Source organism: Dendrobates tinctorius, unplaced genomic scaffold (genome assembly GCF_039654945.1).
Source record: "Dendrobates tinctorius isolate UK_male_01 unplaced genomic scaffold, ASM3965494v1 ptg000434l, whole genome shotgun sequence".
Taxonomy (NCBI): Eukaryota; Metazoa; Chordata; class Amphibia; order Anura; family Dendrobatidae; genus Dendrobates; species Dendrobates tinctorius.
Window position 1 is genome coordinate 316,343 of NW_027362097.1, and position 27,607 is coordinate 343,949.

The 27,607-nt window shown below is 42.9% G+C and overlaps 1 protein-coding gene across 5 annotated transcripts in view; it reads left to right on the forward strand.

Annotated features, from left to right (window-relative positions):
* The window catches only part of PLEKHH2 (pleckstrin homology, MyTH4 and FERM domain containing H2), a 204,762-nt gene extending 178,091 nt beyond the window's left edge, over nt 1-26,671 (forward strand). For all 5 annotated transcript variants that reach the window (XM_073564212.1, XM_073564211.1, XM_073564210.1 and 2 more), the window contains 7 exons: nt 632-729; nt 2,485-2,626; nt 11,458-11,591; nt 13,077-13,206; nt 15,509-15,595; nt 17,725-17,859; nt 20,138-26,671. In XM_073564212.1, the coding sequence (XP_073420313.1) occupies nt 632-729; nt 2,485-2,626; nt 11,458-11,591; nt 13,077-13,206; nt 15,509-15,595; nt 17,725-17,859; nt 20,138-20,320 (909 nt within the window). In that variant the 3' untranslated portion in view covers nt 20,321-26,671. The remainder of the gene's footprint in view (nt 1-631; nt 730-2,484; nt 2,627-11,457; nt 11,592-13,076; nt 13,207-15,508; nt 15,596-17,724; nt 17,860-20,137) is intronic.
* Nucleotides 26,672-27,607: the final 936 nt, after the last annotated feature.

Genomic DNA, 27,607 nt, shown 5'->3' on the forward strand with positions numbered 1-27,607 from the left:
GAGAACTTCTGCAGGCATAGTAGTTCCCGCAATGTAGTGCAGAGTTTACTTAACTCATTATATACTCAGAGGTTTTCAGCAGTGGCCAAACACTTTGGGACCTGTTGATCCAAATATGGATCAATATCAGAACCATCTCCATTAATGTAGCAGAAATAAGGTGTAATATTATAATTTACAAGAAAGTTAATTACTAACAGTAGGAATCAGATACAGTTATGTGGTTCCATTGAAGACAACCTTCTTAATAATGCATCCGCAGAGGTGTAAGAAGCCGAGGCTGGGCCCCAATCCTGGCAGTAGGAATCACAGACAAGTCAGACCTTTCTGCAGTAGTGCCCACTACAGAGGACATGTGGTATTACAGGTCAGCCTGGTCATGAAAATGGTCATGGTTTACATAGGAGAGCGCGAGTCCTCCAGAACAGGAGCCGCTGGTACAGAAGGCGATCTCTATCACTTCCATAAATCCTAATAATGAGTATGAGCAGGGTTTGTCCCTATGAGAATATTGTAACCATAGAAGGGGCTATTATCTTTACCCTGTAAAGTGTACATTAGGCAGAGAGCATTATTGGTTCTTAGGATTACTATGTGCGACCCCTAGACTTCACTTTCTTATCATTACCAGATCTGTGACATCATTTCTAAGTGGGAACAGGCATCCAAGGAGCAGCTGCCTGGGAAATGTGACGGAACCCGGACCGTACGGCTCACGTACAAAAACAGGTGCTGGACATCGTTCTTCTTTAGGCTGCTTTCACACATCCGGCTTTTTGAATCCGGCACGATGCGGCGAAAAGTGTGAAAACCGGATCCGGATTTGGATCCGGTTTTGGCACATAGAATTTAATGATCGCCGCATCGTGTCGGAAGGAAATGCGGCGCCTCCGTTTTAAGCCGGAAACGGCAAACCTGCGCCTTTTTTTTGCAGCACCGGAACGGCTTTTTCTACAGCGCATGCGCGGACACTGTGAGGTTTAACCCACAAGTGCCCGGCGCGTATCTCTCTCCTCCCCCCGCATGCCGCCGCCTCTCTCGTCCCCGGTGTAGCTCCTTTAAATGCTTTCCAAGCCGGATCAGGCGCCGCATCTGCATCCGGTGTCACCGCTGCAGGCCTGATCCGGCGGTCCGGCTTTCCACTGCACGCTGCCGGAACAAAACCAACGGATGTGTGAAAGCAGCCTTAAAGGGGTTTTGGAACATTCATAGTTATTATTAATTACTTAAATGCATGCATTTAATGCTAAAAAAAAAATGATGTTTGCAACTGTGTTTCAAATGTTGCACTGTTAGTCTTTTATAGCCCATGCATTGTACTATTGCTGGCTGCAAGATTAAACCCTTCACGACCGTGGACATACAGATACGTGCAAGGTCATGTCCCTGCCTTTGATGCGGGCTCCAGGGCTGAGCCTACATCTCGTTTTCAAAAACTTTAAAAAAAAACAAAACACAAAAGTTCTAATCGCCCCCTTTTGACCCACTGAAAATAAAGTAGTAAAAAAGAAGAAAATACACATGTTTGATGTCGCTGCTTCAGGAAACGTCCAATCTATGAAAATGTAAAGTAAATTAATACAATCATAACGAGAGTAAAATCGAAACTCCAGAATTGCCATGTTTTGGCTGCCGCAAAACTGCAAAGCAATGCAATAAGAGGCGGTCAAAATATCACTGCTACCCCAAAATGGTATCAATAAAAACGTCAAATCGAGACGCAAAAAATAAGCTATCACCCAGCCTCAGATCCTGAAAAATGGAGACGCTACGGGTCTCAGAAGATAGCGACATAAGCTAAATTTAGGATTTTATTCACCATTTAAATAAAAAAGAACCTATACATTTGGTTTGGTATCTGCGTACTCGTACCGACCTGGGGAATCATATTGCCAGGTCAGTTTTAGCATTTAGTGAACATGTTAAATAAAAAAAAAGAAAAAAAAAAAGCAATAGTGGAATAGCACTTTTTTTTTGCAATTTCAACATACTTGGATTATTTTTCCCCCATTTTCCAGTACACTATATGGTAAAATCAATGGTGTCATTCAAAATTAAAACTCGCCATGTAAAAAACAAGCCCTCATACGGCTATATTGACGGAAAAAAATTTAAAAAAGTTACTGTTTTCGGAAGAAGGGGAGCAAAAAACGGATAAGAGGGAGAAGGGGTTAACTAAGAATCCATCAGTGAGCCCGCTATGAAAGTGACAGGAGAGTTTGTAAGTCTTCTAGCTGTCTTTTCTGAGCTCCTCTCCGCTGATTTATGGCCGCAGACCACATCAAAGTTGATTGTGCAGGAAAACAAAGAGCCTGGAAAAGCAAAAAGGTGAAAATTTTTTTAAGAAAACCCAATTGCAAAAGTTATTTTTATCCCCAAACATATGCATTAAAGTAATACGGTAAATGTTCTATATGTTCCATTATTTCTATATAATGAAGTTGGAAGTATAACAAGTTGTAACTTTTTTCTTCTTCATTACAGGCTTAGTTTCGCCGTGCAGGTGCGAGGGGAGACCGAGAGAGAGAAAATGCTGCTAATGTACCAGACGAATGATAAAATCGTTAATGGCATCTTTCCAGTAAATAAGGAGCTGGCTCTCGAGCTGGCGGCCCTGCTTGCCCAGGTAACCTCTGAGAAATCAACGATGTATACCTTTTAATGCAATTTCCCAAGCAATTACTTCTAATGAAGCCGTCCGCTAATGTGCGGTACACTATTAACCGCTAATTATACAATTTGACGTCCCGATGTAAAGATGGCTTCCCGAGGCGGATTAACCGTCCCTCCATATCTTAGTCTTTTTTGCCTTTTTTTTCCCCCCAGTCTATTGCAGGTGGATAACAGATGTAAAAAGCCAAGGTATTATTAGCGTATTGTTCTAATGGGTCTACGTGTGCGGTAATGTGCCTAATGTATGGAATAATGGCAGTAAAGTGACTTTAGAAGAAAGAGACTCAAACCAGTGTGGGTTCTTACATAAGCTCCTTTTCCTTTTTTTCTCTTGGAGGATCTGCTATAATATAATGTTTTGCAGTAAGAAACTAAATAAATGGACGTACATCTCATAGGAAAGGAAAAAAAAAAGAATTACTTAATAGGGGTTTAGATAACAGATTATTTGATTCTCAGATTTACCATTATCTCTGCTTTCCCCTTATTAAAGAATAAGAAATTAATGACCTATTCTTACAATATCTCATCAAAATCACATTGGTGAGGGTCCGATACTCAAAACCCCCACCGATCAGCTGTGTGTAGGTCCCACGGTGGTCTCGGGGTATGGCGCCAGGACATGACAGCTCGGTACGCTAGGTTACTACAGCTCAGACGATATTCATTCTTATTTTCTCCTCTTCCTTCCTTCTAATATTTATGGAACATTGTATTCTACTATTTAATATTTAATTCTAAGAATTCATGCTGAGAGTGTTCTTGTTTGTATTAGGGATCATTCACATGTCCGATTTTCACGTATGAGTGCTATCCTAGGTTTTCACGGACAGCACTCGTATCTGTGACTCGCGTGTCCGTGACTTTCTCGTAGGCCGAGAGGTCTGCGGAAAATTGCAGACGTGTCCGATTTTTATCGAGGGTCAAATCAAAATTGGCAATGCAGATCTGGGGGTCCGTGAAAAAATTAACGTAGGTGACATCCAGGTGCTGTTCAAATTATTACAGACAGGAGAAGGTGGGGAAACTTTTTTTCTTTCTCCACGTACGGGAAAACTGATGATACTTGGACCAAACTCTGATCATAATAATGGGAGAGTTTTGTTCATGAGAAAAGTGGACATCTGAACGAAGCCTTACATATTATGGCTGCTCATCAGTATGGGGTCCTTTAAATAAGGACTGTTTCATTTTCGGGTGGATAGGCGCTTACAACCCTTCCTAGTTTTTTTCTAACCCTTCCATTTGTAGATTGGTTTCATAAAAGAAGTGAGAAGTGTTTTTTTTAATGTATTGAACCATGAGTAAGTGTGGTTTATGCACACGGAAAGCATTGGTTTTCATGGATTTTAATCTTTTTTTTTTCTGTTGTGTTCTTCCTGTGGATTAATTAATTCAATAATGAAGAATGCTTTTATAAGATTTATTCGATGGCTGGACTGCACTTCTATTATCTCCCAGATGAGCTGCAGTACCTGGACAATGGCCACTACACATGGAGTGGTGCTGTGCTGTTCTGGCTCCATGCGCTGTTTACTTCTGGCTTCCGCAAGAGCCGCAAATAGCTGATCGGTCAGGGTTGCGGGATTTTATATATTACTGATATGATATTGTTGACCCATCCTAAGTATAGATCATATATTTCAAAGCTCTGAGCAGCCCCTTTAAGGGTCCCGTACATCTTAAAGGGGACCGATTCAGTAGCCCTAACTGTCCATCTAATGTCTATGGAGGCCTCCCAACTCTCCAGCAACCCAGATCATGGAAATTGAAGGATACATGATAAATTGTTGTAATTGAATTTTCTTTTTATGCTTCATAAAGCAGCGCCTTCTTTACTCTACTCTCCCGTTGAGAATACATGCACGCTCAGCCGCAGCGAACATGCATGTGTACGGAGAAAAGAGGAGGTCTCATGAAAGAGCTTGGGCACCTTTATATCTGCCCCTGGATCATCTCAGCAGGCATGTTGTCAGGTGTCCCAGGACCAGGGGTTCCTTCCCTGTCCCTAAAGCTAGGGGCACCCTAGCTCGCCCTGTTCCCAGATTACTTCTGATGGTGAAGATGCCGGGGCCACGTACCTTGCCTTAGCTCATGAATCTGCCCTCAGTCTGTACCCTTCCCCCACCCAGGGAAGAGGGTAGTAGTAGTATATTGTAATGCACCAACCAGTCTGACAAGGTAATACAATCAAGGATAAAGGAAAATACCAATCATACAAATATACACACATAAACAACAGAGGTAAAAACCGTGGAGTGGAGAATGGGGTTAAACCAAAGTACAAAAAGTGTGTAAAAGGCAAAATACGCTTGTCTCCTTACATGATATTAACCCCCCAGCATTGTCCTTTCAGAGATGTTAGGATTTCCTTCACCGGGATGAGGATTCTCTGTACCATGCCCAAACCTGTATGATTTGAGGGTGCACCCACCTTCATCCTAATCCCAGGGCACATATCTTGCCAGCTCCCCAGCTATGCTCCTAGCTCTCCAGGAAGTTCATCTTCGGCGTGAATGTATTGTCATATCCCTGAACTGTACATAATTAGGCCATTCAGTGGCATTTGCCAGCCTATTCTTTAATAATGAGCATGTTTCTCTACTCAAAACTTTAAACAAAATCATCGTAGCCTTGGAAAAAGCAGCTGAAGTTGGTGACCACCATGGGCAACCTTTCTAAAGTTAAAATGGCCACCTGGTCCATTATAGTAAAAGGATTGACCACAGCCAAAACGATGCTCCTTCATCATTTAGTCATCCAGGTCTTGGGACCAGATGTCATCAGCAACTTTTGATTTACAATTAGTTACATGTTATTGGTGTCACACCACTTGATTTACACCGCAGTGTGTAGTGTTATGATGAGTCACCGAAGGAGGAAAAAACAAAATACCAGCTAAGTCCAGAAAAACCAGAGAGGTTGGCAGCTATCGAATTGCAGACCCCTGAACCTATCCACAACAACTAGCAGTAGCCGTGGGGGGTTCCTACGGTGCCCTAGACCCCTCGATCACAGCCGGAGAACTATATAGCCTAAAGACAGAAAGGGGAAAAACTAAACTGCCCCAGTGCAGACCCCAAAGCAATAGGCAGCCCCCAACATATAATGACGGTGAAGCAAGATGAAAACACTAACACAGATAGAAAGATAGGTTGAGCAAATGATGGGGCCCAAGCTAACTACACAGGACAGGATAGGAAAGCTGCTGTCTGCCATCCGCAAAAACCCTATAAAAATGAGCCAACCGACTGATAGGAAAAACAGGCCCTGAAGTCGCTAGGCTTCAAAAGACTATATCAGCACTCAGGTATATTCTGAAGACAGAGCAAAAGATCAACAGATCAGAGACAAAAATGGAATTCAGCTCACCCCCGGCCGGGGATGGCAGAACTCCCAAAAAACAAGGCAAAACAAAAACAAACTGAAGAGTACAAAGCAGAGCAGAAAAACTTAGCTTTGAGATGCAGGAATCAGACTGGTCTCCAAGAATCCAGCAGGAAAATCACCAGCCAGGAAGAAGGGCGTCGGCAGCCTTATATCCAGTCCTCAATTCCAGCCACCCAGTCATCATCTAGCTGCCCAGGTGTCTGATAATCAGCCTCACTAACTTCCTTCACCAGAGGAGGGAGTTCATCAGACCTCAATAGTGAAGGGAAAAATGAACTCACAACAGTACCTCCCCCTTGAGGAGGGGTCACCGAACCCTCATCCATGCCACCAGGGCGATCCGGGTGAGCCCGATGAAAGGCATGCACCAATCTTTCGGCATGAATATCAGAGGCAGAGACCCAGGAATTATCCTCCTGACCATAACCCTTCCACTTAACCAAATACTGGAGTCTCCGTCTAGCCAGACGGGAATCCAGTATCTTCTCTACCTCATATTCCATGTTACCTTCAACCAATATAGGGTCAGGAGGTGCCACCACAGGAACTACTGGTTCAACAAACCTCTTCAACAAGGACTTATGGAACACATTATGAATTTTAAATGTGACAGGAAGAGCCAACCGAAAAGAGACCGGATTAATAATATCCAAAATCTTGTAAGGTCCAATAAATCTAGGCTTAAACTTAGGAGAAGCCACCTTCATAGTGATATTTTTTGATGACAACCAAACCAGATCACCCACCTTAAACTGGGGACCAACGGTCCTACGCCGGTTGGAAACCCGCTGGGCCTTTTCCTGGGAGAGAGACACCTTATCCATTACTTGGTCCCAGATCTGGTGCATTCTCTCCACCACAGTGTCAACACCTGGGCAGGCAGAAGGCTCCACCTGCCCTGAAGAAAATCGAGGGTGAAAACCAAAGTTACAAAAAAAAGGTGACATCAAAGTGGCAGAACTAGCTCTATTATTTAAAGCAAATTCGGCCAAGGGCAAAAATGAAACCCAATCATCCTGATCGGCAGAAATAAAACATCTCAAATACGACTCCAAAGTCTGGTTTGTTCTCTCCGTCTGCCCATTGGTCTGAGGGTGAAACGCAGAGGAGAAGGACAACTGAATTCCCAGCTTGGAACAGAAAGTCCTCCAAAATCTAGACACAAACTGAACTCCTCTGTCAGATACAATGTTCTCAGGAAACCCGTGCAAGCGTACCACCTGTTGCAAAAACAAGGGCACCAACTCAGAGGAAGATGGCAACTTAGGAAGTGGTACAAGATGGACCATCTTAGAGAATCTATCACAAATCACCCAAATAACAGTCATTCTCTGAGAGACAGGCATATCAGAGATAAAATCCATTGAAATATGGGTCCATGGCCTCCTGGGCACCGGCAAAGGCATCAACAAGCCACTAGAGCGAGAACAAGGTTTAGACCGGGAGCAAGTCCCACAGGACTGCACAAAATTCCTGACATCATGAGACAAGGCGGGCCACCAAAAAGACCGACTCACCAGATCTCTAGTACCAAAAATACCTGGATGACCAGCCAATGCAGAGCAATGAACTTCAGACATCACTCTCTTCCTCCACTGGTCAGGAACATACAACTTTCCACTGGGACAACGCTCAGGTTTGTCCTCCTGAAACTCTTCCAGAGCACATCTCAAATCGGGCGAGATGGCAGAAAGAACTACCCCCTCGCCTAAGATGGTAGCAGGTTTAGTCACAACAGGAGAATCAGCAAGGAAACTCCTAGAGAGGGCGTCTGCCTTGACATTCTTAGTGCCCGGAAGAAAAGAGACCACAAAATCAAAACGTGTGAAAAACAAGGCCCACCTAGCCTGTCTAGGATTCAAGCGCTTGGCCGACTCCAGGTAAATCAAATTCTTGTGGTCAGTAAGGACCACGACTTGGTGTTTGGCTCCCTCCAACCAATGTCTCCACTCCTCAAATGCCCATTTCATGGCCAACAGTTCCCGATTCCCCACATCATAGTTACGTTCAGATGGAGAGAACTTTCGGGAAAAGAAAGCACAAGGATTCATTTTAGATGTCACAGGATCTTTTTGGGACAACACCGCTCCTGCACCAATATCAGAAGCGTCCACCTCCACCTGAAACGGGAGTGAGAGATCAGGTTGCCGCAAAACCGGAGCAGAAGTGAATCTTCGCTTCAGCTCCTGAAAGGAAGAAACAGCCTCCGGAGACCAATTCAGCACATCAGCACCCTTCCTAGTCAAATCCGTCAATGGCTTGGCAATACCAGAAAAATTAGCTATAAATTTCCGATAAAAATTAGCAAAACCCAAAAACTTCTGGAGGGCCTTCAAAGAAGTGGGCTGAACCCAATCATAAATGGCCTGTACCTTGGCCGAGTCCATTTCAATAGTTGACGGAGACAAAATAAATCCCAAAAATGAAATCCTCTGTACCCCAAAAAGGCATTTCGATCCCTTGACATACAGGGAATTCTCCCTCAAAATCCGGAACACAGTCCGAACATGTTCCACATGAGTGTCCCAATTCTTGGAGAAGATCAAAATATCATCCAGATAGATAATCAAAAATTTATCCACAAAGTCTCGGAATATATCGTTCATGAAGCACTGGAAGACAGAAGGGGCATTAGTGAGCCCAAAAGGCATCACCAGGTACTCAAAATGTCCCTCTGGAGTATTAAATGCCGTCTTCCATTCATCCCCATGCTTAATGCGAATAAGATTATATGCCCCCCTGAGGTCAAGCTTGGTAAACCAGCAAGCACCTTTAACTCTGGAGAATAGATCAGAAATCAGGGGTAACTGATACTGATATTTAACAGTAATTTTGTTGAGGGCACGATAGTCAATACAAGGCCTTAATGAACCATCCTTTTTAGCCATGAAAAAAAACCCAGCACCTAAGGGTGAAGAGGATGGTCTAATATGACCCTTCTCCAATGCCTCCTTAATATAGGATCGCATAGCCTCGTGCTCGGGTACAGATAATTTGAAAAGCCGACCCTTGGGGAATTTACACCCCGGGTTCAGCTCAATTGCACAGTCATAACTCCTATGAGGAGGCAAAGACGCAGACTCATTCTCACTAAATACATCATAAAAGTCCGCCAAATAATCAGGAACATCATGCGACTGGGGAGAGGTGGAAAACACCGGAGCCTCACTAAAGGCACACCGACAATCCCAACTCACCACAGACAAAGATTTCCAATCCAGAACTGGATTATGGATTTGCAACCAGGGAAACCCCAGAACAATGGTATCATGCAAATTATGCAACACCAAAAATCTGCAATTTCCTTGATGGTCTGGGACGACCCACATTACCACCTGGGTCCAAAACTGAGGTTTATTCTTTGCCAAAGGAGTAGCATCAATACCCCTCAAAGGGATAGGCGTCCGCAGAGGTGTCATAGGAAATCCACAACGTTTAGCAAAATCCAAGTCCATCAGGTTAAGAGCTGCTTCTGAATCCACAAAAGCCTTGGCGGAAAATGTGGACAGGGAGCAGATCAGAGTAATTGCCAGAAGAAACTTAGGTTGAACACCACCCACAGAAAACGTGTGTGCACAACGTTTCTCTCGTTTAGGGCAGACAGAAATAATATGCGAGGCATCTCCACAAAGAAAACACAGCTTATTACGCCTTCTGAACTCCTGACGTTGCGCCCTAGACAAAACTCTATCACATTGCATAGGTTCAGACATTTGTTCAACAGGTGGCAACATCTCTCGTGTAGTTTTGCGTTTACGTAAACGCCGATCCACCTGAATGGCTAATGACATAGAATCGTCAAGACCAGAGGGAACAGGAAATCCCACCATAGTATCTTTTACGGTTTCTGACAAACCCTTCCGAAAGAGAGCTGCCAAGGCATTATCATTCCAGGTAGTAAGGACCGCCCACTTTCGGAATTTTTGACGGTACAACTCTGCCGAATCCCGACCCTGGCTTAATGCCAACAGGGTCTTTTCAGCCTGATCAATAGCATTAGGTTCATCATACAACAACCCCAAGGCCTGAAAAAATGCGTTCACATTATTCAGAATAGGATCATCAGGTTTCAAAGAAAACGCCCAATCCTGGGGATCACCGCGCAGCAAGATGACAATTTTAACCTGCTGCGCGGAGTTCCCCGACGAGTTAGGCTTCAAGGCAAAAAATAATTTACAATTTTTGAAATTCAAGAATTTAGACCGATCCCCAAAAAACACATCCGGAGTGGGAATCTTTGGTTCAGCAGCATGTGAATGAGCAAGATAGGCGGAAATTCCCTGCACTTCAGCAGCGAGCTGCTCCACACGATCAGACAATTGCTTCATGTCCATTGAGAGAAAAATTCCCCCTACGGCCTCAGAGATATAGAGGAAAAAATATGCACACACAAAAAAAAATTCTGACACTTTTTTTTTTTTTTTTTTTACAATTCTCTCCTGCTATTGAGTACCCTACGATCTGCGATACGGCTGGTGATTCTGTTATGATAAGTCACCGAAGGAGGAAAAAACAAAATACCAGCTAAGTCCAGAAAAACCAGAGAGGTTGGCAGCTATCGGATTGCAGACCCCTGAACCTATCCACAACAACTAGCAGTAGCCGTGGGGGGTTCCTACGGTGCCCTAGACCCCTCGATCACAGCCGGAGAACTATATAGCCTAAAGACAGAAAGGGGAAAAACTAAACTGCCCCAGAGCAGACCCCAATGCAATAGGCAGCCCCCAACATATAATGACGGTGAAGCAAGATGAAAACACTAACACAGATAGAAAGATAGGTTGAGCAAATGATGGGGCCCAAGCTAACTACACAGGACAGGATAGAAAAGCTGCTGTCTGCCATCCGCAAAAACCCTATAAAAATGAGCCAACCGACTGATAGGAAAAACAGGCCCTGAAGTCGCTAGGCTTCAAAAGACTATATCAGCACTCAGGTATATTCTGAAGACAGAGCAAAAGATCAACAGATCAGAGACAAAAATGGAATTCAGGTCACCCCCGGCCGGGGATGGCAGAACTCCCAAAAAACAAGGCAAAACAAAAACAAACTGAAGAGTACAAAGCAGAGCATAAAAACTTAGCTTTGAGATGCAGGAATCAGACTGGTCTCCAAGAATCCAGCAGGAAAATCACCAGCCAGGAAGAAGGGCGTCGGCAGCCTTATATCCAGTCCTCAATTCCAGCCACCCAGTCATCATCTAGCTGCCCAGGTGTCTGATAATCAGCCTCACTACCTTCCTTCACTAGAGGAGGGAGTTCATCAGACCTCAATAGTGAAGGGAAAAATGAACTCACAACAGTGTAGATTAACATTATCACTTCCAGTAGTGTCCTCTAGTATGTGATGACACATGATTGCATTTCTTGATTCGTTCTTTTTGGGTTTCTACAGGTGGAAAGCGGAGACTTTGAACGACCTCTCCAGGCAACAGCTAGTCAATTAAAGTCCAACCAGGCATTAAGGCAAACACTGGAAAAATTTTATCCAAAGAGGTATAGAGCGGACTGCACAGAGGAGCAGTTACGGTAGGTGCTACAACCTTATAGTCTTCAAGGGAACATGACCTGTTCCATCAATAGCGTCAGTTTGTCCAAGTAGCACTTATCGAGAATCATTGTGGATTATCTTTCCCTTTATTTGTCTGTTTGAGTGTCTTCCACCTATTGAAATCCAAGTCAGACACTATTCCTGGTAGATGTTCCCAGAACAGAAAGATATCAAGCTCTTGTTTAGAGGAACGTGAATCCGCACCTACTGGAATGTTTCATTTATAATCTCATTATGATTTATATTATTCTTAGACAATGTTCACATCACGTTTGGGCCACATGTTTGTGACTATTTTGGTGATTCTCTTTGTAACCCTGAAAAAAAGGGAATGCCGACGTGTCCCCAATGGAGTCATTCACTATAATGAAGTGGACGGATTCACGTTATGCTCTTTCTGGCCTTTTTTTGGCATGCACAACAGCTTTATAATTATGGCTGTCGTGTTCATTGACATCACCAGAATGGGGGTCAGATGAAGCACTAAGTGACTCCATCTACCTCATTATAGGGAATGGCACCGAGTCTATCCCTGTCCACCAGATTACTACTGAAGGTGGAGATGCCGAGTTCACGTGCCTTGCTATGCTCCTATATCAACCCTTATCTGTCCCCTCCCCCAACCAGAGAGTTGGGAATCTAAAGTGTGTAGGATAACACTAACCCAACAATCAAGGGAAGACGGATGGGAATAAAAGAAAATAACAATCTTACAAAATGCACTCAACAAACAACAGAGTGGAACACAGGGGGGGGTAAAATAAAGGAGAAACCAAATAGGAGAGTGTGAAGATGTGCACACAAACAAAACTCCAAGCAACAGTCTGCTGATCAATCAATTCTCCAAACGCCAACTCCAACTGCCAACTACAGCTCCAACTCCAAACAAGCAGTAAGAGCTAACACTGGCAATCTCTAAGTGCTGTTCAATAGGAGTTCGTGAAACCGGACGCCGCGATCTTCTGGCCCCAGTCTGTCAGAGTATCCCTTGACACCACCAAGACACACACCTGTGTCTTGTTATATTAAGACTCTTGGTTTTCCTGTGCCCTGACTGCCTATGGCCTCCAGTACTTCTAGAACCTGCTTCATATCTGTTTTCCGGTGTCCTGTCTGCCTGCGGTCTTCAGTGCTTGTAGTCATTGTTTCCCTTGTGCCGTACTTGCTTGCTGCACTAACTCCTGTGGCCTGTGTGCCCACTCGGACTTGGAGCTTGGAGGATGTACCTCACCAGTTCAGATGGAAGCCCCAATGCGGTCATGAACTTATGACCAAAACATGATGTGAACAAGCCCCTCACAAATCACAGTTCACTGCTTATGAATAGTAGTGATGGCTAAACGGTTTCATTATTGGCTGTGGTCGGTGGTGCTCAAGGATGGGCTCATGTCTCACTGGTGCACACTTCTGTTCACCCTGCTACCCTCCCAGGAAAATTTATATTGCTTAACTTTTCGCTCCAGGCAACTTCACCAACGGCTGGCAACAAGATGGATGGCTCTCCGGGGCCACAGCACTTCTGACTGCGTGCGAATATATCTTACAGTTGCAAGAAAGTGGACGTTCTTTGGCGCTACTCTTTTTCCAGCAAAAGTAAGAAATACAGTATTTCATGTATGATTATTCAAAATGGATGAAAACATGTATTCAAAAGTATTTATTAATAAATTCACTTCACAGTTTTATTCTGCTGCTTTTCCAGAATACCACCAGAGTCAAGATTGCACTTATTGAATGAGTTAATGAAATCCATGGCTTACAATTACTGGTGGGGAGAATGATCACTTGCACAGGGTTCTTCTGCTGCCTGTGTCTGCCACTGCTGGCATTTACATGTTAGGCAAGGACGACATGTCGATTTATGCCGCACAACATGAAAATCACAATTTTGCGTAGTGTTGCCAAAAATCCAAACCGGTTGGATTTTTGTTCCCAAGGCACATGTGCCTATGTCATCCTACAGTAGACCTCAATGTATGTTCCATTCGACTCTGAATTGCTTGTTATTTGGTGATTTTTAAAGAGTTAAAACAGATACATGATAGAAAGTTGCAGACAAATATCACACAAACCAGATAACCAAAAGTAGCCGCCTGGCGTTGAAAATTTGTCTTAATTTCAAGCAAAAAAAAAAACGATAAAGCCATTCTGAGGCTTTGCTTACATCACACTTTATTCAGATGGATTCCACAAAGAACCCATTTGCAAAAGCACCTCATAAAATGAACGTGATACAGAGCAATGTCATAACCTTGCCCTGTGCCCTGTCACGGGCACATAACCTTCTAGTGGAAACCGGTTCAGGAAACGCTGCTTTTTATGAGAAATTTTTACAGGAGTTTTTTGTTGTTTTGCCGAGTTTCTTTTTTTTTTTCTCTTAAGCATTTTTTATTTTCTTTTTGTTAAGACAGTGCCTGGTTTGGAGCGTTTTCCATCAGAATCCGCTTCCAAGAAGTATCATGCACTCTTTGTGACAGTAGGGTTTCAGGCATTTTTTGGAGCTGACTTGCTCCAAAACATTCTTCAAAAGACTGTGGGTGCACATACCCTAACATGGATTTTCACAGTGAGTACATCAGCCTCACAAGGTCTATGAGATCTCTTTAATAATGTATCTGTGGCGCCCCTGAGGGTTCAGTCACCACAGAGGTACTGCACCTCCTCCTGAGGTGTGGTACCCCACTATCCAGGTAAGCTGGAGACACCAGTGACCACACTCCAACACTCACATTCCACACGCACACCAGTAGTGTAACAGAGCAACCTTTGTGGCTCCCTGCTTGGAACACGAAGAGTGCTGGGAGGTGGGTGGAGCTTAGACTGCATAAGAGAGCGAAAAGGTCAGTCTGTGAGAGAAGATCCCCTGAGAGGGATGGAGTGAAGGAAGTGCTGCAGCAGACTCCTGTGACCTGGAGCTGCTGGCACAGGAAAGAGCCATAGAAAGCCTGATTCTTCAGAAGGAAGTTAGTTTAGTACGGAACGTAAGGAGAAGAAAAGAACTAAGGACTAGGGTCAGAGCAGAGCCCTTCCTCAAGTTTGAAGCGCATAGCTGGGGTCCGGTCCCCGAGGTTGTATGGATACTGAAGTTCCTGCAGCAGAAACCGGAGGAATAGAAGTCGTCACCACGTTATTCCCATCTAAGACTTGGGGGCACAACAGCAACGTGGGTGAGCCGGGACATGATAACAAGAAGTCCCCGAAGCAGGCTACAGCTGTCTGCCGTACAAGTAGAGTTCTAAGTAACATCAAGAAGGAGGAACTTGAGTTTAACACGCAACTACAAGTACTTCAGATTAGGCACTAGTGAGGAGACGTTCAGAACAGGCACACGAAAGGGAGATCTGGAAAGGTTAGTTCCATCTGCCTGGGAGTTGGCTGAGCCCCTGACCTGAAGGACACTGCACCGAAGCGGGCATCTGTGTGCACCAGACTGTGAGTAAAGCCTTGGAATGATATGCCTCCACTTATTTTGCGCCTTACACCCGGCTCTGCTACATCTACTTCTTCACACTATCTCCCCACTTGCCAACCTCATCTACACTGCTCTGGGACTACAGCTCCACCTGTGGGGAGCTTCAACATCATTGCTGCACCACACCATCTGTCCCAGAGAAGCAACCCTGCAGCGCTGGTCAAACTGACCAGAAACCACAGGTGGCATCACAAATCATCTCAACAACTTTATCCCCATCATTCTACCCCTTTTACATTGACCGCCTGATGCCACGGACCGGGTCACCGCCACTGTGACATCTCCCATTGTAATCAACGGGCCTGGCACCGAGTACCCCACGGCCTCTGGGGGCGAGTCATATCAAGTTTGCAATGAGAAATATGCCAACAGATCTGCTTAAATCAATATGCTATGATATGATTTTTGTCTGTCTACTTGCAGCCTGTGTCTCCGACACCCTTTGATGGTCCACTCATCTGGCTGGCTGTACATGAAGATGGTATAAGTGTTCTAGAATATGCCACCATGGTAAGAGTCCATTTATGGTCAACTTTTCTCAATGTATAGTGTGTAAAATTGTTGTGGTATTTGTTGGCGTTTTTTAGTGCAATCCTTCAAAATGTCTAACGTCGTTCATGAATTTTGTTCAAAATCAAAACAGTTCTTTATTTTCGTCTTTGATCTGTTTTGCTTTTTTTTATGCTTTGCTATATGGTGCAACTATTTACATCCCCAAAAAATATACTGCACATAAAATGACTCCAGGGAGTACTTTTATGAGTTTTTCAAAATCAGCCAAAAACATCTGGAAACCCCAAACTTAACTTCCCCCAAAATGACAAACTAAAAAAACAAAAATCAGGCAAACACATATGTAATAGATTTTAAAAAAAGGCACAAATTTATGAAAAAAGAATAAAGCATAAATGAAAAACAAGTGAGTAAAACAAGTATAAATTGAGCTGCCATGTAGCTGTAAAAATCTGAAGCATGTCGATTGCTTTTTGTGTTTTTGCAGTCCCCCCCGGCTTCAATGGGCACCTTATTTTCGCCATTAAAAAATGCATGTACAAGTATGTTTTTTCTATGCATGTTCCCCCGGGGTCAGACATGCGAGAAACTCGCACGAGTCTTGCATGTCAATACCCGGCACTGCCGCGGGCACTCGGACAGGAGCGTGCGACTGCATGTATTTCTATGCAGCCGCACGCTCCGGTCCCGAGTGCCGGAGGCAGTGCCGGGTATTGACATGCGAGACTCGTGCAAGTTTCTCGCATGTCTGACCCCGGCCTTACATGTATTTCTGGATGATACAGGAACAAGAAGGGAGACTAAAAAAATACACTAAAGAAAAAGCAAAAAACCTCATAAATTCACGTCAAAAATTGCCATTTCTGACCTGGCACCTTGGTTTTCTAAATGATGCCAGATTTCTGGACTTGAAAGATAAGGCTACACAGTAAATTTAGCCACGACAAATTCACATGGTCAAAATTGCTATGTAACTCTTGTATTTGGGGTCGCATTGCCACTCAAAGTACTGCAACTGCAACAAGCAAGTCCCAAAAATAATCATACCTGGTTGGAGTTTTTGCGACTTGCTTGTAGTGGTCGCAGTACTCTTGGAATGACAGTGCGACCCCATTCACTTGTATTGCACTGTGGGATTAGCAGCGACACCCAGTGAACCTTGACCATGCGACCTGTGTAGTGACCTAAGTTGCTGTGGAGCCCCAGCCTTACGTTGGAGCTACACAGCGACATGTGTCGCGAAACACCGAAATAACATTGCCGCATTGTGATATCACATTTAACAATTTCCTTGGCGACCTGTGACTTCCCGCAACTGCGACAGAGTCACAAATGTTTCCAGATGTGTTGGATTTTTTGGCACAAGTCACAAGAAACGTACCATGGGTTTCAACGCAAGTCACATGCGACGATTGTTCTACTTATCTGCAATATGACAATTTTTTTTACAGCAAAATCACTACTTTGAAATAGTCTTGTCTCATCGCTGTCATGAGACACATCACCATGTAGCTTCAGCCTTACTCATACTTGCCAAAATATTAGGCAAACCCTTCCTGAAGGACGCACCATGTAAAGAGTGTCGTCAAAAGTTATAGCCCATGATTACGCCTCTTCCATTGGAAGAAACTTTTCAGAAGCTCTGCTTTTAAGGATTTAGGAGGATATGGTGGGCAACGGGGAGATTTGCCAACTCTTTTGGGAGTCCGAGAGGTCTCCCCTTTATTCATGAGTCTCCTAGATGTTCAAGGAGAGTTGGGCAAGTATAGTTATACGGTATATTTAATTTGTCCGTGTGTTCGCTGGAATTATTCTAAACTCCAGTCACAAAGGGATCTGGCTTTTCTTTTCCTGTAGGTGTTTTAGTAAAATGCTAAATTGCTTATTTATGGATTTATTACAAACCTGTCAGGCTTTCCGAAAACAAATGTGCTCCAGACGTGATGCTTATATGTCCCTTTTGGGGGTAAAAAAAAAAAATCTCCTCCTAATGGCAGGCGTAGAGCCTTTTATTAGGTAAATGCATGGCTTTTGTCGGAGTCTTTCATCGCAGTCGTTGTTGAATTGGAAATACAAATAATGTTTTGCCATCTTTTCTTCTTCCTCCCACTCTTCTGTTCCTTAAGAGGTTGCTGCTCACATACGTACACAGGAGTCTAATGACCTTCGGAGGTTACCGTGATGACTTTATGCTGGTAGTTAACACGCAGACAAAGGACAAGTCAACCGAAAAACTTCTGTTTACTATGGCAAAAGTAAAGGTAGGTAAATTAGCTTGAAATACACGCCAGCCGCTCGGAGGTAGGCTTTTATAAATAAAGTACTCTTATATGCTAGGATATAAAAAGCATGAATTAAGCACCTGCGGTTTAAACAAAGCCATGTTTATTATCTTAGCTGGAGGCTTGGAGAGGGAAAAAAGCAATTATAAACTATAAGACCGGGCGAGGTAATTACAAAATGCTCTCTCTTTTGTTCGTCTAGTGGTCCTCTCGCCAGGTTCCAAATTTTGCTCACACAAATAAAATGCTGCGACGGAAACGAGAGAAGCTTTTCTTTTTTACTAAGAAGCCTAGATTGCTACTGTTAAAGATAACAGGGGGAACGGCGCCCGACCAATATTTTCTGCGAGCAGCGCAATGGACAGGAGCGCCGGGACGGCACTTATTATTTTTATTAACTATTGTACTTGGACTAGACAGGCCCGGACAGACTATCTATGTGAAAAATCTTGACCTGTTTAGTAGCGTGGTATCAGTCACACATTGAAAGCGTTGTACCAAGATTTTAACTCATCTGTGCACGTATTAGGCAAGTTTTAGACCACCGTGTATTCTCTCATCTGAGAGCATTGGGTCGATTATGCCAATCACACTCTGATCGGAGATTGATCAGAGTGTGATCATAGTGCGATCCGATTCTCTCGGATGAGAATAAGATGGAGAAAAGATTTCTCCACCTTCTCCATTGTGTCAGTCCATAGAAATTGGACTACAGTCAGATGTCATACGAGAGCAGTCCGATATTTTACGCAGACTCATTGAATTGCATGGCCGAGTGTGATCCAAATGTCGGCTCAAACTCAGGCAAGTTGCAGTTTTTTTACCCTGGCTTGACTCGGTCCGAGGAATAAATCGGACATGTGCACAACGCTACAGAATAACATGGGGACAAGTGCGATCCAATGTTTAATCGGATCGCACTTAGACTGAAAATATGGTCATGTGCATGAGCCCTTAGGCTTCCTTCACATGTTCGTGTTTCAGGTGCTGTACATGTGGCATCCGTTTTTTTTTCACTGATACTATACGTACCCATTATAATCTATGGTGCTACACATGTCTGTGTGTGCTCTCATGGACCGTGTGTCCGTGCAAACCACATGGAGAGGAGACATGTCCGATTTTTACCAGCAGCATGGATTAAATTGATTTTTAAGTTATACCGGAAAAAAACAGATGGCACATGGATGACATACTGATTGCACACTGATGACACACTGATCCAAAACACTGATGGTACTAGTATTATATGGATGTGTGAAGAGGACGTTAGGTGGTAAATAGCTGATCGCACGGACATATACTGATCACAAGAATAGGAGTTGTCAGTCCCTTGTTCAGATTCGGCTGCATCAGTCACGTACCGTAGCCTTTGAATGAAGTGACAACTGCACATGATTGATCACCAGACAAATTTTTGTTCTTCTAAATAGGTCCAAATTCTAAAATTCTATACTGATAAACATCAGAAAATATATTTAAATAGCATTTTTTTTTGTATTTCACTGGCGGAGTGGTATCACTAATCTACAGCAGACGAAGGGTTAATCAGCAGGTCTGAACTAAGAAGTAAATGTAGGTAGTAAAAAAACTAACAGGAGTTTGCTGAAGAAATGGTGAGAGAAATGGATGGCGAGGCAAACTCCAAAGCTCATGGTAGCTGAACACAAAGCTCTCTGAATATTCAGACAGGCACTACTGTCTGAGTCAGCTTTAAGGAGTCTAGGGTGATGAAGTCACAGTTTGGCGGGAACATCTGGCGTGGCTACAGCAAAGGGAGGTGGTCTTAGGAGAAGGCAGCAGGGCCCAGCCCTGGAGCGGAGACAGGTGAATAACATGTTCATTTTAAGGTCTCTGGCTTTGCCCCGAACAAGGCATATCTGACACTATATACAATTTACTACCGTAAGTATGTTATATGGGGGAATTACTGGTTATCCGTAAAGAGACCAGCTGAGTATGGATTCTTATAGCCAGTGCATCATGGGACAAAATTATGTAATTAACTATCTCATAGAGCAAAAGAAAGTATCTTGCAAGTGCTGCATATGTGAGACCCCCTTCGTTATGCCATCCCATGACATGGCACATTTTATGACTCCTGTTAGGCATTCCCTTTACACACAAAACCATGTAGGAAGAAATGTTTTGAAAAATGAAATGTAATTCATACCATGGACTTGGACGTATGTAATTTATACATTTTGACTGAATACGTTTTTAATGTTTCAATTTTCTTTTCTCTTCTTTTTTTTAGATTTTGGAGATAACTTTGCTGATTGCCAGTTATATAAACACAGCCCAACAGCAAAAAGTGGTCACCCACCACCTCTCTGCACCAGCCCTTCTCTCTGCCCAAGAAGAATCGAAAAACAAGCAAATGGGAAGCCAGCTGCTCTTGTCAAACAGCCGACCCACCAAAGGGCCTACTTTATTATAGTGGAGATGATAGTAATGAGATAAATAATATTAATGTATATAGACACGCGGTCCTAAAAATCATCCGGCCAAAAGGTGGCACCACGCAGCTTACAATAGTGGTTCTTCCTTCATGGTACCATTGTAGGAGTGGCAGAGACAAGGTCTACACTTCCGTTACTGCCCTCTCAGTACTGTGGTGGGTAGGATGGTTAGGTAATATGTTGATGATCGTTGACGTTGGCAGAACTGTGCGTTCCAGACTGGTTAATGACGGAGAGGACATCTCCTGATACAACCACTCATACTAACAGTCCTGGTAATACAAGGGTTGCTCGTATCTAGGAGCTATACTGCATACATTCCTAGACACACTTAGAAAGGGTACATTTAATGCTGTGGCATCATTTCTCTGTCTCCTACATAAAGTTTGATTATCGAAGAGGGTCCGGTGATTCTACAGTGCGTGGCGGCTCTGCTTGGTTTTATTAAAAATGGGTAAATTTCAAAACTGTATTCGTATGTCAGGAGCCTCAGGCTGTCTGCCACCTCAAAGCACTTTTCTCATCATCGTAAATGAGTAAAATTGCAACGTGATCGCAAAAATAGGCAACTTTGGAATATACCCCCTATTAAAAATCCTCCATGTTCTGAAAAATAGAGTGCTTTTTAATTTTATAGTTTGCGGCTCATTGGCTAGGTTAGCAGCCACTTCTGCAGTCTGTCAGCTAGTGCAGGTCTCCTTGGGGAAGAGCTTTGCTATAGAGCTTGTAAGTGCTGCTCTGATGCTGGCCAGATCCAGTCTGCTTCAGTGTGACTCCTCTCTACAGATGCCCCAGAGCCAAAACTAACTCTACTGGCGACTTAGGACAGTGCACAGTTCGGAACGAATGAGCTCAACCATGTAGCAAGCCCAAACTGTCAGTCTTCATGAGCGCACTGCCCCCCAGACAGCTAGAAGGCTGGGGAGCTCTGTGCTCCTGATGATAGAAAGTTGAGGTGCAAATAGAAAAAAGTGGGCCACCAATTTCGTGTGGATTGACTGACTATCTAATGGGTATAGCCAGGAACCTCCAGACTCTCTGCAAATAGATGATGTTGGGAAAAAGAATTTCAACGCCCGACTCATTTGTTCTCGGGGATGATAAATCAACTCTAGAGGTGTCTTTTAGCGGCTTAGGCCCTTTAATGTGTGTATTCATAGGTTGGAAAGAATACCTGTCTACCAAAGAGCTATAAAAAGTTGTACGGGCACCTTCAGACTTTGCCACAACTTCAAGAGGTGGTCTGGCGACTCTCACTTCTGTATTGGAGACAGGTACGGACTGGGGCTGACATTCAGCCCTGGCATTTGAAATCACACAGGCCCATGCTGTCCCCATCCTCAAGAACCAGATGAGATATATTACTAATATTACCCTGGATGGAGGAAAGGAAGATTTACTACAAAACCAATATTTCTAATGATACCTGTGGCCTGCTGGGGTAAGTGACGGAGTCAGCGACTTTGTGCTCCGTCACAACTGTTATCAGTATGAGTGTCTTGAGAACACCGATTCTGTTAACAGCAAATTAGACAAGGCAGCCCATGACCAGAGAGACCCTTCTGGCATTTGCCAGAATTGCCTGATGGCCAGTCCGGCCCTGATTGGAGATGTGCAGTGCCGATGACATTATGATCCCACTTACCTGCCGAGACCAGTGCAAAATCGATATGTAGAGTCGTAACCTCATAGGCACTGCAATTGGGAAGCATGCAACACAAGACAACCCCTTAAAGCCGTGGATGTCAACTCTTACCAATATCCGGTGCCTATTGCAGCCTTCCTCTTGCTTTACCTGAGTGTCCTCCTCCTTTGATACTGTGAGGTCATAAATAATATAGAAATACTCCTAAGTCATATATAAATACCCACAGTATATATATTTTAGCTTTGGCAGATGTATTTTCCAGAGGACCACCTATAGCCACAGCTCACTGTCAATTAGCGGCTAAAGACCCTCATGAATCAGCGCCACCGGCAAAGATTAGTACATTTCTACAAAGAAGCGGGAATACCACATGGCGGCCCACAAGCACCAGTTCGATGGCATAGCCACAGGGGCAGCACTTTACTGCATTATAATACAAGCCTAGAGATATAGAAGAGATAATCCGACTACTTACTGAATAAATGAAGTGATTATTCCCAGGAAACTATGGCTTCATTACATCTATAATAACATAAGAAGCAGCTAGAAGGGCCACGGCGTAAGCTTTCCACATTACATTATATTCAATAATTGCTTTATGCAATTACCGCTACATTACTGCTGTGTATGTTTGTGTAGTATTACTTGTCCTCATTCTGGAAAGCTGGAGGCATGCACTTATATGAATGGAATAATAGCAGTTAGTTATAGGAACATACATGCATATAAAGCTGTCAGATTATTCTGCAAGAATGTAACCCCCCTGTTTTATCAAGTGGTCATATCTCCGGTCATAGAGGAAGAAGAGGCCGGTGTCATCGGCTGAATATAAGGGTACTTGGGTAACATTGACATCATGACCTGCACTGATCATATATAGTTCTTCAGGACTGGCACTCCTTTTCTTTATTCCTAATCCTCAATTCCCCTTTACGGTTATATGCAGAAATCTAGGAAACGTTCTTCATTTTCTATAGTGACTTTGCTGAGTGCTGGGGGTCCAACCAGTGTCAGACTGGGTTGCCAGTGGTCCACCAGTAACCAACTCCTGGGCCCCACTTTTCAGCTACATGCAATTGTGACATTATCTTCAATCACAAAATTACATAATAATGAACACTTTTGTACAGGGGTCCACCAGAGGATTCTCCTGTGGGCCAGTCCAAGCCTGGGTCCAAACACAGGGACCTTCAACGATCCTGAGATAAGTACCTGAGAATGAGACTTGGCAGCCCAGTCTTTGATGGTGGAGAATTGCTCATGCTTGAACACTGCTCCCATCATTGACTATAGGACTGTTAGAGAAAACCGAGGATAGCACTTGGCTATTTCCAGCAGATCCATACACAATTAATGGAGCAAAGGCCAAACATGCACACCTCCTCTCCATTAACAACTGGGCTGCAGAGCCTCGATCTAAGGATCGATGGGGTAATCAGCTGTCAGACCCCCAGCAATCAGTAAGTTATCCCCCATCCAATGGTTGGAGGTTAACTTAAGAATTTGAAACCCCTTTAATTTTCTGCCCCATACTAGTGCAAGACCCTGCGATTTTTACTGAGTAGGATTCATGCCCATATTATGGATGTCAGCCTGGCTCTGATTCATGCTGCCTGTGGTTTGGGCAGCATGAATGAGATGACAAGTTTCCTTTAAAGCATTTTCTTCACTTAATAAAGTGATGACATTTTGCTATACCGACCTTTAAGACCCCCACCGTTCATGAGAAAGAAGAGGCTGCTGTGCCAATTCTTTGCAGCTGCCTTCAGGCACCACTAGAGGGAGCTTAGGAGCTTACTGCATACAGTGCTATTATTGAGATCAATGTATAAACAGTATGCAGTAAGCTCCTAAGCTCCATCTAGAGGTGGCTGAAATAGGCAGAATTTCATCACTTAAGTATGTATGTGAAGGGGAGTTTGGGCATTGACTGCTGTAAGGAAAGGATTAGTAAGGCATATTAAAATAATAAATTGCTGTTTAGGTGTAGACATTCACTATAAAGTGATTAGTTGTAATTGTACACACAAAATATACATATTTTGGGTTAAAAGAAAACCCAGTGTCAATAGAATATCTAACAAACTTAAAAAATATCAAGAGTTAGATCTACACAATATACCGGAATGACGGCTAATTCTATATGGAATGTTTTATAATGGATTTATTGTCCGGCATATTAGAGACAATAATTATACTGTGGTATAGTGTAAAATGACGTGTAGAGTTAATTACTAGTTGTTATCTACAAGTAGGTATTTAATTTATGCGGAATATTCATATTTATTCATTACCTTAAGTCACTTACCGTACATGTTCCAAGTGTTTGTGAAAAAAAAATACTTATTGATGTCAATTCTTGCGAAATACCAGTAGTGAAAATCATAATCCTGTAACCTTACATTGTGGTTATTGTACTAGTCCATCAAAGAACTCATGAGAAAATGTTTATTTTATTATAGAGGAAATTATGATAAATTACATATTTAATATTAAATAAATGATGTATATTTGCCCTTGAAATAATATACCAGAAATTAAGAATATTTCTTGTTCCTGGAGAACAGTTTTTTTTTTTTGAATAATAGAATATAATAATATTTATAATTAAAAAAAATAGCAAAAATTCTTGCTTATTAGTAAACCAATTAAATAAATAAATGCAAAAAAATGTACCGGAATACATCAATAATATCAGAAACCTGTATTTATTATGGCATGTATGTCCCATATTTTCATTGCTATGGCATTTGTATGGTGATAAAAGTGCCAGGTAGGAGACGAAAATACATGTGTAAAGTTACTTTCTTTTGGTCGCAGATCATAGAATCATAGAATCGTAGAGTTGGAAGGGACCTCCTGGGCCATCTGGTCCAACCCCCTGCTCAAAGCAGGATTCCCTAAATCATCCCAGTCAGATGTCTGTCCAGCCTCTGTTTGAAGACTTCCATTGAAGGAGAACTCACCACTTCTCGTGGCAGCCTGTTCCACTCATTGATCACTCTAACTGTCAAAAAGTTTTTTCTAATATCTAATCTGTGTCTCCTCCCATTCAGTTTCATCCCATTGCTTCTAGTCTTTCCTTGTGCAAATGAGAATAAAGTTGATCCTTCTACAATGTGACAGCCCTTTAGATATTTGTAGACAGCTATTAAGTCTCCTCTCAGTCTTCTCTTTTGCAAACTAAACATTCCCAAATCCTGCAACCTTTCCTCATAAGACAGGGTTTGCAGACCGGTCACCATTCTGGTCACTCTTTTCTGAACTTGCTCCAATTTGTTGATGTCTTTTTTAAAATGTGGTGCCCAAAACTGGACACAATATTCCAGATAGATAGAGCATCACTGAGAATGCAAATATATTATGTAAAGGAGCTAACAAGTTCCGCAGGGGCGGTCCTAATCGTGACAAGTGCTTAACTCTATAGGCAACGTCCTCACTGATGTTTGCAGAACATCAGTGGGGCAGTTGCCCTCAGGAGGGAGAATACCGCACAGGTGATGGGAAGGCAAGTCGTTTTCAAGAGATGTGTTTCAGTCCCCTATTTGCCACTGTTATTGTTTTTCTTTAGTAGTCTGCAAGATCCTGACAAACTTCCTTTAAAGGGGTTACTCATTATTGGATAACATCATATTAAAGGGGCCCAGGGAGCGGAAAAAAAATCCCACTCACCTTCCAGACTTGCACTACTCTTTGGTTCTCAGTGCTGCATCCTCTGTCGGTCCCCTGGCTTCAACTTCCAGCGGGGCATCACGTGAACCCTGCAGCCAGTCAGGGCCTGCTGACCGGCTGCAGCGTTCACACTGTTTCTTCTAACCCGGACATAATATGAATGCTGCCTCCTAATTTTCTGCAGTACTCATGTGATGTCACTGCCAGATGGCTCGGACCGGCAGAGGATACAGTGCTGACTACCAAGTAGTGGAACTGGTCAGGAAAGTGAATATAAGTTTTGTTTTTTGCTCCATGGGCAAATTAATAGAGGATGAGTCATTAGTACACAATCCCTACAAGTTTGTTTGTTTTTGTATTTATTTATTTTTTTACCATCTGGCCCCAAGTTCGGCCATCATGTCCACTGTACAGTAAAGAACATTTGACTAATAAAACAATAAATAGTCTGAGATGTTTTTTAATCGCTGAAATATAAAATGTTTAGTATATATTTTTGATCTTCGAACGGCATTTACTGAACTATGGTAATAAAAGCAATATATGAAAAAGAAAAAAGACGGCTGTAAGTGTTTAAATCCTCTGCAGTGCCTCCGCAGGTGAAATGAGGCATTACACTGTGCCCTTTGATATCAAGATGCTTTGGGTCCTCCAATGACTTATTTGCCCTAAGAAGCAGCTCTGGCTAATAAATCAATGATCTAAGTGAGGAAAACTGCTGCAAAGGTTCAGTACATGGTAGTTTGGGGTCATTAAAGGTACGAGTCATCTGATGCCCTATTGTTAGTCATTGCTAGTCTTACATTATTGTCTGTCATAATAAATTAAATAAATTACTTACAAATCAGCGTCTTTGAGAATCTCAGGGCAAGGATAATAGCAAATTAAACTGTAGATTATCTTGTACGATGCATCTATAGAAGAATGTTACAAAGAGGGATATTATCACCACTTTATAAAAACATTCTGTTGGTTTCTGTGCCATTTGCAATAAAAAATATACATTTGAGACTTGTGAGTTCTTGTCTTAAAAAAGAAAAACGCCCGCACAAAAAAACCCCAATACATTGGAGCTTACGGAATTCACTTCCACACAAAATCTCAGAAATGTGGTTGATTTCCACCATTACAGTGCCGCATATGTCCATGGGTTGTGTCTGGCATTGCATTAAAAGGAATCTGTGAGCAGGTTTTTTGTTATGTAATCTGAGAGCAGCATGACGTTGGGGCGAAGACCCTGATTCAGCGAAGTGTCACTTACTGAGCTGTGTGTTGCTGTTTCCACAAAATCAGTGTTTTAACAGCAGGAGACTATCACTACAGGACTAGGTGTCCAGTGCTTCCTGGTCCAACCGTACCCCCAGCACTGATTGTAAGCTTTCTGTCACCATACAGTGAACAAAGAAGAAAAAAAACATAAAAAAAAGCTCACCTTAATGGCCTGTGGAGCGGGGAAGCATGGAAGCCATGGATTCGTCATGGATAATAATGAAGAGAAAAAAGAAGATTTTCCAGCTTCCAAAAAAATTCCTATTTATTGTAGATAAAACAACATGAACAAATAGACAGCAGCTCACATGGTGTGATATAAGGCTACGTGTTTCGAACAGAACACTTCTTTCTCAAAGCTGCTCAATACTGAGAATAGCATAATTAAATACTTGCTGCAACCAATGAACACGGTGCAGCACTCACATGGTGAATTATTAGTGCATCACATGAAATCACAAAAAGACATAAGTGCAAATGCATACAAATTTACACATCATAACAAGGAAAAATACATATAAAATACAATAAGTGAATAAAGATAAAGGAAAAGGGAAAAAAAAAGGGTGGGGGACTCCTTTTTCCTTATAAAAGATACAAACAGATCTAGTAATGGAGCATTAATTATCTCCTTTCTTGCATTCAGACCGTTAGGATAACAGGTATTTAGACAAAA